Here is a 12,194-nt window from a genome sequence, read left to right as displayed (position 1 = left end):
GCGTTACACTGAACATCACATCAGCTGGTGGACATAAATACAGTACAGTAATATTCTATTCACAAAGTACTAACAATACTATGTTCATCTTACTTGTGAAAAGTTACCCCCCGAGACCTGACGTCAACAGTCTGTCGATATGAACAGAAATAAACTGCGAAGTGCTGAGACATCTGCTTTAACCAAATAAGGACGACCGCTCAAAGATGGTGGCCGAAATTCCTGCGCCGCAGCAGCCAATGAGGGATCAAACTTTTATATGATATCTATGGACAACACAGCAAGCTCTCGCCATTTCTTTTATGAATTCGCGTATGAAACAAAATTGTACAGCGCCTTCCAGGGTACTACACGTCCATGTCCTCAGTACCAGTAATGAATTGCGGTTTTCAGGTTGGCAGACGTGGGCAGCACGGTGGCGCAACTGGTAGAGCTGCTGCCTCTCAGCGAGCAGGTCCCTGGTTCAAACCCCGGTCCAGGGGCCTTTCTGGGTGGAGTTTGCATGTTCTCTCCATACATGCATGGGTTTTCTCCGGGTACTCTAGTTTCTTCCCACAGACCAAAAACATGCATGTTAGGCTGATTGGTAACTCTAAATTGTCTCTAGGTAATGGTTGTTTGTCTCTATGTGTCCCTGTGATGGACTGGAGACATGTCCAGGGTGTACCCCGCCCCTCGCACAGTGATTGCTGGACATGGGCACCGGCGACCCCCGTGACCCAAAATGGAATAAGCGGGTAAAGAAAATGGATGGATGTTGGCCGACGTGTAAACTAAAGCTGAAAGCATAAGATGACGTCATGGAGCCGTTTGATTTCCCATCATGCATCTGTTCTTGAAAAGCTAAAACAGACTTAAAATAAACAAAAATAAGAAAATAAGATGTGCAAAAGGATTCAGGCTTTCTGTTGTTCCAGGCTCTATTTAATTTGAACCCAGAATTGGAGCCTTCATTTAGTTTTAAATTCTAATTTTAAAAGCTCATTGTCATTTAGCTCTGTGATTAACAATTTACCAGCTTGTGTGTTTGAGCATAAACTGTATAAAAGATGGATGCAGCCTCTTGAAGTGGAAGGTGAAGCCACTTTGATGGCCCTTGAACAGGCATAATATTCAGCTGCTAGCAGGACACATCAGGTCCGATATGAATCGTTCATTATCTGTTCACAGAACCCAAGTTCAAAAGAACTGAACTATTGCTTTAACTTGGACTAAAAAGACTAGGCTGCCTCTGGGTTTGGCTTTGATGATTTAAAACTCAACAGACATGTACCCGAATGAACTGAAGAGTGAGCTAAAAAAAAAAAAGATTTAGATTTCATATGATCAAATATAACAACATTAAAGTGAAACAACAAAAAAGGTTGAATCATGTCATCTGGACTTCGTTTTTTATAAATGACTGAGAAAACAAACTTTGTATTAAAGTGAAACAAGAACAAGTTGCCAGTTGACCTCTAAAATAAAAGATTCACTTTAACTCCCTTGACAAAGAAAGTTAACTTGGTTGACTCATCATGCACCGCTGGCACGTATAAACTGGATGTTACAGATGACGGAGGAGTTTTTATTCCAGATTACTGTTCTGGGAACTCCTGCAGAGGAGGCTGCTGGAAGGAATATAAACCTGATCCACGCAGGCGCCTTCACAGACATGGATCTCGTCTTCACGGCTCCTGCTGCTCAGCAGGACGCTTCGTTCCTCCTCGCTCTAACAATCGCAGAGTTACGACTTTCATGGCTTTTGTGAATTCAAGACCCTTAGATCAAATCTCCCTTTTCCTTCATAATGAAGACCCTTGATGGTTACACCCAAGCCTTACACTCTGTAACCTAACACACCCTGCTGATGTAACAGTAACAGTGAAGGATCATGGGAAGGCGTCCCTCAGGGAGGTTAGAGTTGCATTCAGGCCTAAAGAATCTGACCCGACCCAGCCCGAGCCCTAAACATCTTTTCTGAACTCGACCAATTTGCCTGAAATTACAGGCCCAAACCTGAAGAAAAAAAAAAACAGACTACTTTTTCAATTAAAGCTTTTACTGCTTTTGTAAGCAAATCAGTTTGACATGATAATTTAAAAACGTGTTTCAAAGAAAGGAAGATAAAAATTTCTTGTTTGTTAAAATGTCATCAAATGGATATTAACATACAAAACGAATAACTTAAAAAATCAACTCTAAAGATGGGCTATTATACAGATGAACAAAAATATTTTTAGAGCAAAATTATTTGGAAAAATACAGAACATGGCTTTTTTAATTGAACGTGCTGCTCACTTCGGCCTTTGTAGCTTCAAATGCTGTAACTTCCTTCACCGCAGATGACAGCAGGGTGCGGAGCGGGACACACGCGGTCGTTGATCCATCTGGCCGGTCAGCGGATGTGCGCGGCCGATGATCCAGTGATCCATCTGAAGATTACCATGACTTTTTTTTTTTTTTACCTCTTTCAACCAGCCAGTCAGACGTGAGCGTGCACCAGACCTGACACATCAGCAGAGTTCACTGTGCTGGCTTTGTAGAGTGAGTTCTCCCATTTTAAACCCACATCAAAAGCCCGTGACCGAGTTTGGGTTAACTGCGAGCACTGGATGAGAAGACTGTAGCTGGCTCCGAGGACACCTCCTGAACTCTGTGGACTCGGCTGAACTGATGACGGTATCAAAACGAGCGGATACTCTCACTTACATTGTTTACTTAAAAGAACCACACTCGATGGCAGGAGAAGATTTTTAACATTTTACTTGCAAGATCAGATTTTCAGGACAGGTTACATAAATATACATAAAATGTGCACATGAAGACCAGTAACAAGAATCTGCCTCGAGCTGCATTATCCACTCACTTTTATACACTTATCAGTTCAGCCAAGTCCACAGAGCTCAGGAGGTGTCCTCGGAGCCAGCTGCAGTCTTCTCACCTAAACATATGGTTCATGGGCAGAGATAAGAGAGTGTCTTGGGAGGCTGTTTTGATTATGTCTTGGGCTTCTTGTTCTCAGCCATAATCATAAAAACATCCATAAAAACTCTCCGACATATTTTCTTATAATGTTGCCTCGTGTTAGAAACAGTGTGTTGGATTATCAGACTGTTCTTGGAGTTATCGCTCATCACTGAAGGTGAAATGGTAATAATGTTTTTGCCCGTATTGTGTGTGTTTTTTTGTCTGCCTGTTTGCAAAACATCTTGTAAACTAATCCTTTGAGGTACATCTACAACTGATTAACTTTGGGGTCAACCCCATGCAAGATGGCCACCACTGCTAATCAACCAACCAACACAAAAATGGCTATTGCTCAGTCAATTTGACAGATATTAAGCTGAGGTTTGGCATAGCAGTAGCTGAGAGTCATCCTCAACACATCTTCCAAGATCTGACAATTTTGCATGAAATCGGGCATTACGATACATCCCTTCTCAGAATAAGATGAGTATAAAAGTTTTAAAATTTAGTCTAAAACTCTGAGGTGATAGGTGGTGGGCGAAATGCATTCTATCAGTGAAGGAAGAAATGGCAACAGCAATGTTTTACAGTGTATAATTTGTACCTGTGGTTCTTGCAGGTGGAGATAATCTACCCCACCCAGACCTACTTTAACATCCTGCCTAATGCAACGTTGGCCAGTATGTTTGCAAGTAATGAAGAAGCTCTAGGGATTGAGTTTCCCAAGCCGCCTGGCAACTTTTCCAGTTACTGTAAAAGAAACTGTGTGTACAGACATCTACTGTGCATTATAAATGTATGAAGCCAATGCGCTGCAGCAGTACTGTGATCCAATATTTTTTGTTTTGTTTTTATAGTCTGTTCATTGACTCATCACAGAATCAGTTTCAGAGTGAATTTGTAATTCTCTGGCAGGCTCCACAGACTTTGGCAACGTATCATTCATCGTGCCTGGTCTCCATCCTTTCTTCTACATTGGCACCGACGCGTTGAATCACACAGAGGAATACGCTGATGCCGCAGGTGTTGCAGCTCGCTTTGTCGACCAAAGTTTCTTGTGATGAAGACGAACTTCAGAAATGATCCGACGACTTCTGGCATCATCTTTTTCCGAGTCACATGGTTGGGTTGTTTCTATTTATAGTGTTTTCTTCTTCTTTTTTCTTTTCCTCCACTGCTCGCTTTTCCTGTGCCAGGAGCTAAAAAGGCCCAGTTGCACACCCTGAGGACAGCCAAGGCTCTGGTGATGACAGCTGTGGATGCAGTGTGCTGCCCTGATCTGCTGCAGCAAGAGAGAGATGACTTCAGCCTGGCCAAACCCAAACAGGAGAAGTGACTGGCATTAAAACTCTAAAAGATACGGGATACACTGAGCTTGATGCGACTAAAAGAAAAAACAAATGATGCTGACTTCTGGACAAATATCTACCAACATATTTGCAAACAAACACACAACTGATACAATATAAGATTCTCGACAGAACTCACTACACGCAGCTCAGATGATCTGAAATGGGATTCACATCAGATCTCTGCACCTTTTGTACTCAAAATACACCTGACCCCACTTCCATACAGCTCTGCTCACCCATTCACTCATTTTGGAAACAAGTCCTTATTCTTTGGCTGCCACATCCCATTATCTCCATCACTTTGTTTAATAGGTAACACACCTACACTCAATCGGACTCAGTCCAACAAAACAATGCCTCTTCTGGTCCTGACTATTGCAAAGAAAACATTATTTATGAACTGGAAATCTAAAAATGACACTAATATTGTACAATGGTAAAACTGGCTTGTAGACCACATCTCTCTAGAAAACGTGTGCCTGTCCACCCATAAAGTAATCTCAGAACCCCTTTCCATCTTCATCTGGTCCACACATAAACCTTTTACAAACATGACATAATTAGACTTTGCCCCCTCCCCTCCCTTTATTTTTTGTGCCTGGAACCAGCCTCAATCTTATATACACAGTGCACTGTGGTGTAATATGTGATTTGTGCAATATGAATATGTGGTGTAATGTTGATGTTTGTTGGGGTGAAATATTTTTATAATAAGCTTGATAACTTTTTCAACACCACTGTTTTCATTTGCCCTGAGGTTTCTCTCTCCCTCTCTCCATCTATCTATCTCTCTCTCATCTCTTCCTTTCATCTTCCCATCGCACTCTCCTCACTGGTTAGAACATTACCATTTCTATGTTCCTATCTTTAACAAGCCTAACCTGCTGCACATCCTTTCCAGCCTGATCCCTCTGTCTCTTCAGTTGATCTCTCTCTATCTTTTTCATTATTGCTCTCCTATGTGGAAATGACATTAGGATGTTTTGTTTCCTTTATTAATGACTGAGCTGTCCCACTTCTATCTTTTTCTTATGGACACACTTTATACTGTCACCATTTAAAGCAATGCCACCATGTATGTATGCATTAATATATATATATATTCTTTAAGGTAACAAAAAAGGATTCACTGATTGGTTTTTCAAATAGAACGGCTGCTCTGGCTCCTTCTCTTATGTTTCTCCTAGAAAACATTTTTCTGCCCAGCCAGCTTTTGCACTCATATCTGCTCAGTGGTGAGTGGCCATTGAGAAGGGGGTACTTGAGCAAATTTGAGCTCTTAACTCCTAAAGAGTCCGATCTTTCCCTCAGGACTTCCTAGAGATCAAAAACAGAAGGTAAGAGAGCGCAAAGTGGAATCAGAGACAGCAGGGGATCAGAGCTGGATCATATGACATGAAATGAATTTTAATGTTGCTCCCTGACTGCAGGGGTTCTTTACTTTGAATTCTTACTTGATTCAATGCACTCCTGTTTGCACCTAAATGAAACCCAACCAACATATGAAGAAATGAATGTTGATATTTGTGTATTGATGTGCATACAGATAAGCTCAAAACCTTTTAATATTAAGTTTTTTAAAACTTTTTTGTCCTTAATGAAGCGAACCCTTCATGCCTCTTGAGATGCTGATTTTTGTGAGCAAAACAAATAATTTATCAAACGGTAAATGGAGCTACAGAATTCTAATTTGTACGTGTTTCTTAGAAACAGCGGAAAATGGCACTAGCGTTCATTGAAGAACTGCATTTCACCTGATGCCATGCATGAAGTTGAAGAGAAGAGTCAGAGAATGTGACGTGAATGAGTCTCACGTATTAAATGAGGAAAAGTAGTCACAGTGCTGTTTGGTAGCATGGTGTGTAAACACACTGAACATTGGACCACAGATAGTTGAGGACAGAGTTGTCTCAGGAGCTTATAAATAAAATAATTGACCATCATGTTAGAGGAAAAGACTATAAAATCATCTCCAGGCAGCTTGATGTTCCTCTGTTTAAGTTTAAGGACCACAGGACTGAAGACAACCTCTCTGGAAGTGGCCACACGAGGAAAACTGATGACAAACTGAAGAGCTGGACAAAATGAACGGTAACCAAAGAGCCCAGAACAACTTACAAGTAGATTAGAGGTGAACTCCAAGGTTCATCACATCGTTACAGTACTCACTGTTTGAGCCAGAGTGGAGATGAGAGGACGACAGAGGAGGACATCACAAATGAAATCTAATAATAAAAAAGCAAAACTGAAATTGACCAAAGTGCATAATGAGAAACCACAAAGCTTCTGGGAGAATGTCATTTGGCCATATGGACTGTATGTTCACAGACACAAAAATGAAACCTACAAAGAAAAGAACATCTGGAACCCTGAATTTGTGCAGGGTACAATGAAATCTCAAGACTATCAAAGCATTCTGGAGCAAAATGTGCTGCAGTATCAGACAGCCTGGTCTCATTCGCCTCCTGCAGGATAAAGAGCTACTAAAAACAACCAAGAATAGCTAAAACACAAAACACTGGACTGTTCTGAAGTGGCCTTCTGTGTCCTGATCTGTTGAACATCTGTGGATGGAGTTAAACATCTGGAGAAGGAACCGTTCAAACCTGAGACAGCTGCTTATGAGGAGTGGACTAAAATAGCTGTAGACAGACGCTGGAGGCTCAGTTTTTACAAATCAAGTGATTGTCTGAAAAGGTTGTGCAACAAAATAAGTTAGGAGCCCTGTACACATGATCACCCACCTTTCATGGCTGCAGGTAACAAATATATTAAAAACATTTTATATAGCAACATATGTGCACTCTTTCCAGTCGTCATGAGGTCTGCCTGTGAATTATTTGTCCATTTTACATTTTTATTGAGGTGCTGTAAGAAATGATCTATCAGCCATGCATCTTAGAGCTTTTCATATTGATTGAATCACATGCAAGAAAAATAAATCACATCGGCTGAATTTTAAGTTCAGAGCAAATCATTTTCACATTTTTCAGAAATAAAACATTTTTTTAAACATTTCCCCGTCAACAAAAGGATTCTCAATTACGTGAGCTCAGCAGCTATACGTTTGCTTGTTTATTCATTGACATATTTCAATGTTCTTCTTGAAAAAAACATTTTTTAAACATAAAAATGATAAAACTATCCACTAACAGGTCACAGAGAACCTCAAAGCCTCACAACACCAAACAGAGGAGATGAGCTTCGGTCGTATAAAAATAAATAAATTAAAGAATAGGAAATAGGAACATAAAGAAAAAAAAAGTCGACACTATATTTGATGCTTGGGATTCTTTAGACACATATTTTACATTTGCATTTTTAATAGGCTAAAGTTTTTTTTACCTAAAGTGTCAGAACAGCTGCAAAACAACTGCACTGATCAGTTTACAAGAAAAAAAAAACACATGAACAAACGTGCGCTGCAAGAAATGAACTTTAGACGTAAAAATCATCTAAAATGTGAGCTTTTGTCGGAGATGGGTTGGTTTTGAATTTCCAAATATGTGTTTATGTATTTTCTTGCAGAATAAGAATGAAACTACTCATGGCTGAATCACCAACATCAGACGTTTTTATTCTCTAAAGACTCCTGTTATAGGTGCCGATAAAGGGATATGGCTTAAATATTTTCCCTAAAGGTTTATATGCTAAACTAATATTTTAAAGCCATTTTCATTTGGTTAATTCTCACTCAGACCTGTCTCTCTTATCACGCTTTAAATAAACTGGAATTACTGTGACCAAACATCAGGTTACAGTTTCTATCAGTCGGTTCAAATTCATATACCATAATGTGAAACCCCAATATTAGAAAAGTTGGGAGGTTGTGTACAAAGTAAAAAGAAATTAATAAAAGTATTTGCTATTCTCATAAACCGATATTTTATTCACAATGGAACCTGGTAAACAGCTTAAATTGCATCATTACTTAGGGAAAATAATGGTCATTTAAAATTTCATGGCAGCAACACATACAGGATGAGGCAACAAAAGGTCGTTAACGGGGTAGACGCAGGGCAGATGACTCGGGACCCAAAAGTTCCAGGTTCGACCCCCAGTCATTGCACATCTTGTGGTGTCTCTGAGCAGCACACCTTATCCACAAAAATGCTCCCCGGGAGCTTCCAATAGCTGCCCACTGCTCCACCTGGTGGTGGATGGGTTAAATGCAGAGAGCCAATTTCACCATTGTAAGGGAACATACAATGATGACAATACATAACACATTAAGACGTTAAAACTTCATCATACAAAGAAGAAGCTACACGTGAACTCTGTCCAGGAACACTGCCGTCTTCTTTGGACCAAAGCTTATTTAAAATGAACCATAAAGTGGAGAACTGTTTTGTGGTCAAATAAATAAAATTTTTTAATTATTTTTGGAAACCACAACTCAGTGTCCTCTATACTAAAGAGAAGTTATCAGTGCACAGCTCAAAAGCCTGCCTCTCTGATGGTATGGGGGGGCATTACTGCTTATGACTTGAGCAGCTGGCCTCTTCAATCCCTTGACGTTTTAAAGACTGTTGTGTAAAGAAGAGGGGGTGCTTCACAAGGGAAAACATGGTCCTCTAAATATTAATCTTTTTTTCTTCTTAAAAATAAAAATACACTTAGTTTCATAGGCTTACTATGTTTGCACTGTAAAAAAAATGGGTTTATGAGATTTGCATTCAGTTTTTAGTTTAATTTTACACAATGTCCCACATTTTTTAGAATTGGGGTATATGCAACAAATATTTTGAAGCAATCACTACCTGTGAGAAAAAAAAACACACAAAAAACATTACTTTTCCCCACAGGTTTAGTGTTAATAAACAGAAAATTCGTTTTACATTTTATCTGCGACACTTTGGACAAATTGATTTCTGTCAGTGATTCTGAGTAAAGGGTGGTAGCACCTCTGAAAACACTGACGCAATGCATCACGTTGGCAGCTCAATGTTTCAGGTCTCTCTTGTAAATGAGTCCCCGAGGCTCAAAGGGATTAACCTGCATAAATAAAGGTTGAATAAATGTTCACGTTAACCCAAAACTAATGGGTCATCATGTTTAATTTTTGATAATGAGCCTGCGGTCTTATCTGAACAGCCTTGTTTGTCCCTGCAGTATTAAAATCTGCCCAAGTGCAGGTTGAAAGCTCAAAAATCAACATGCTATCACTTTTTTTGTTTGAAGCGTACTAAAACTAAACATGTTTCTGTGATGTGCCAGACATTTTTATTTTTTTTCAGCAGCTGCTAAGAGATCAGCCCAGAGTTCAGAAAGTTATTCATCTTAGCCTTGAAATAGAACAGAGTCAGACACACCAACCTTTGAAACGCTGGGCTTTTGTGTTTTTCAAGCTGGATTTTCTTCAACCTTGGACAGATTCAAAGTTGTTAACTTGTTTCCTCCGGGATTAATTCTCTTCACCAGAACTTTTTTTTTTTTAAACAAAATATCAAACTACTCCTTGGACCAGTGGTTTGGTCATTGATTGTCGTCTTTAGTTCATATGCAGAGGCATGTGTGCATGCACGTTCATATTTGTTGTTGAAAACCTGCATCTAAAGTCGGTATCTGTGCACCTTGGCGTGCACGAAGTCCTCAGGTGACAACGAACCGTAGAAAGAACATCAGATGGATGGATTCATTGAAGCGGTGAATCCTCCGTCCTGATTGGTCAGCAGTTCATTTTCAACTCATCAGTTTTAAGAGGCTGGGTCATGAAGGCAAATGTTACCCATCTGGAGATGATGCTCATGCATTTAATGAGCAGCTTCGTTTTGAAAGCAAATGCAGTTCACAGTCTTCCTTTTAGCCCGTGAGCTAATGAGCCGAGCAGTTGTCCCATCATGCACTGCTCTCTTAATGCATCCCAGTTTATGAGTATATGGACCAGTAGATGATGTTAAAGAGAATGTACGCTCCGGGAAAAACAACCCTCGAGTACTTGTCTATGGCGTGGGTGTCAATCCAGATGTTAACATAACCTCTGGATGCCTTCACCTGCCCTGTGATCTGCGGGTCGTTCAGCGCCACCTGGGCCAGAATTCGTTCTTGGCGGCCACCATTTTCAGGCATCCCATAGTTTCCTGTGGTGTTGACATCCATGGACCCGTACCCGGTGATCTGTGGGTCGATCATCATCTCATCGGGGTTGCCGATGCCACACGTGCACGGCAGCTACACAAACAAACAAGAAACTCATTTGTTTCATACATGCTTTTTTCTTTTCAGCACATTTAAAGCATTTAAATGACTGATATGAAACATTCATAAATGTATAAAGAAAGATGTTTATGCTGGAAATGCTCCTCGAGGTATGTGGGCAATTTGGCTCCATATGCCACAACAGTTGGCAGAGGAAGAATAGCAACGCTGCAGTCCCAGAAATAATTCACCGTGGCCCTCAGAGCTGCTTCAAGTGAGCCAGTTTAGAAAATATTTATGTTTATTGGCGATGCATAATAATTAGCATGACATTTTCTGCCAGTTTTTTTAATATTTTGATGTGTAAAATAGTTTATGTAAAATCAGGTTACTGGCTGTGCTGAGCATTCCCTGGTAATGATTCTATTACTAAAACAGCTCTTGTTCTTTCTTATAAAAGGCACGACGCATCAACAATACATCACGTTATAGAAAGTTGTCAACTATAAAAGAGTTTTAGCCTTGAACAGGTGTGAAGTCTGTCAATTCAAAAATTATTTTGATAAATTGTAAATAAAAGGACTAGAATTTCACACCAACGTTTAGCTTAATATCTGTAAAACTGACTGAGTTATAGTCATTTATGTGCTTTCTAAGATCAGATGTGGTGGCCATCTTGGTTGACTTCAAAGTTGCATCCAGTGATTTCCTAAAATGTTCAGAAAACATCAACAAGTGGTTCAAGATAAATGTTGAAGTGAAGGGGATACAGCAGTCCCTCATTATCACGGGGGATTCGTACCCTGAAGCCCAGCGATAAGTGGAAAAACGTGAAGGAATAATAGTACAAGTAGTAAGTAGTAGTTTATTTTAGTATATATATATATATATATATATATATTGAGGAAAATAAGTATTTGAACAAGTTGCAATTTCTCCCACTTAGACATCATGGAGGGGTCTGAAATGTTCATCTTAGGTGCATGTCCACTGTGAGAGACAATCAAAAAAAATAAAAAATAAATCCGGAAATCACAATGTATGATTTTTAATAATTTATTTGTGTGTTACTGCTGCAAATAAGTATTTGAACACCTGTCAATCAGCAACAGTTCTGGCCCTCAAAGACCTGTTAGTCCGCCTCTAAAGAGTCCACCTCCACACATTAGTCTAAATTAGAAGCACCTGTTTGAGGTCGTTAGCTGCATAAAGACACCTGTCCACCCCACACAATCAGTAAGACTCCAACTACTAACATGGCTAAGACCAAAGAGCTGCCCAAAGACACCAGAGACAAAATTGTAGAACTCCACGAGGCTGGAAAGGTCTACAGCACAATTGCTAAGCAGCTTGGTGAAAAACATCAACTGTTAGAGCAATTATTAGAAAATGTATGAAGCTAAACATGACTGTCAATCTCCCTCAGAAATGTTTGACGTCTGTAACTGCAAACAAAGTACTGTACCAAATATTAACATTGATTTTCACAGGAGTTCAAATACTTATTTGCAGCAGTAAAACACAAATAAATTATTTAAAAAAAAAAAAAGATTGTCTCTCACAGTGGACATGCACTTAAGATGAAAATTTCAGACCCCTCCATGATTTCTAAGTGGGAGAACTTGCAAAGTCGCAGGGTTTTCATCTATTTATTTTCCTCACTTTATATATAGGTGTGTATATATATTTATACAGTATTTTCCTACGTAAATGTCGCACCGCCCTATAAGTCACATCAGTCCAAATATGTCTAAA

General features: G+C 39.7%; 2 protein-coding genes across 2 annotated transcripts in view; one reads left to right on the top strand and one right to left on the bottom strand.

Annotated features, from left to right (window-relative positions):
- Positions 1-1,552: 1,552 nt before the first annotated feature.
- On the top strand, positions 1,553-4,285 carry LOC119427695 (peptidase M20 domain-containing protein 2-like). Its single transcript, XM_037695330.1, has 5 exons — positions 1,553-1,725; positions 1,857-1,896; positions 3,569-3,695; positions 3,865-3,972; positions 4,146-4,285. The coding sequence occupies exons 1-5, from the start codon at positions 1,553-1,555 to the stop codon at positions 4,283-4,285; spliced, it is 588 nt and encodes a 195-aa protein (XP_037551258.1).
- Positions 4,286-10,104: 5,819 nt separating this feature from the next.
- Positions 10,105-12,194, bottom strand: part of LOC119427432 (gamma-aminobutyric acid receptor subunit rho-1) — a 28,329-nt gene continuing 26,239 nt past the window's right edge. Inside the window, exon 10 of the mRNA XM_037695047.1 lies at positions 10,105-10,472. Coding sequence (XP_037550975.1) covers positions 10,170-10,472 — 303 coding nt within the window. The 3' untranslated portion in view covers positions 10,105-10,169. The remainder of the gene's footprint in view (positions 10,473-12,194) is intronic.

This window comes from Nematolebias whitei, chromosome 21 (genome assembly GCF_014905685.2).
Source record: "Nematolebias whitei isolate Nwh7 chromosome 21, NemWhi1, whole genome shotgun sequence".
Classification (NCBI taxonomy): Eukaryota; Metazoa; Chordata; class Actinopteri; order Cyprinodontiformes; family Rivulidae; genus Nematolebias; species Nematolebias whitei.
The sequence above is the reverse complement of the archived record's forward strand: the minus strand, read 5'-3'. Positions and strand labels throughout refer to the sequence as shown.

Excerpts from the sequence above, each read along its gene's own strand:
- LOC119427695 (XM_037695330.1), top strand. The coding sequence starts at position 1,553 with ATGACGGAGGAGTTTTTATTCCAGATTACTGTTCTGGGAACTCCTGCA. Across the intron at positions 1,726-1,856 it reads CTCGCTCTAACAATCGCAGA|AGTAACAGTGAAGGATCATG; the intron begins GTTACGACTTTC and ends TGCTGATGTAAC. Across the intron at positions 3,973-4,145 it reads GGAATACGCTGATGCCGCAG|GAGCTAAAAAGGCCCAGTTG; the intron begins GTGTTGCAGCTC and ends TTCCTGTGCCAG.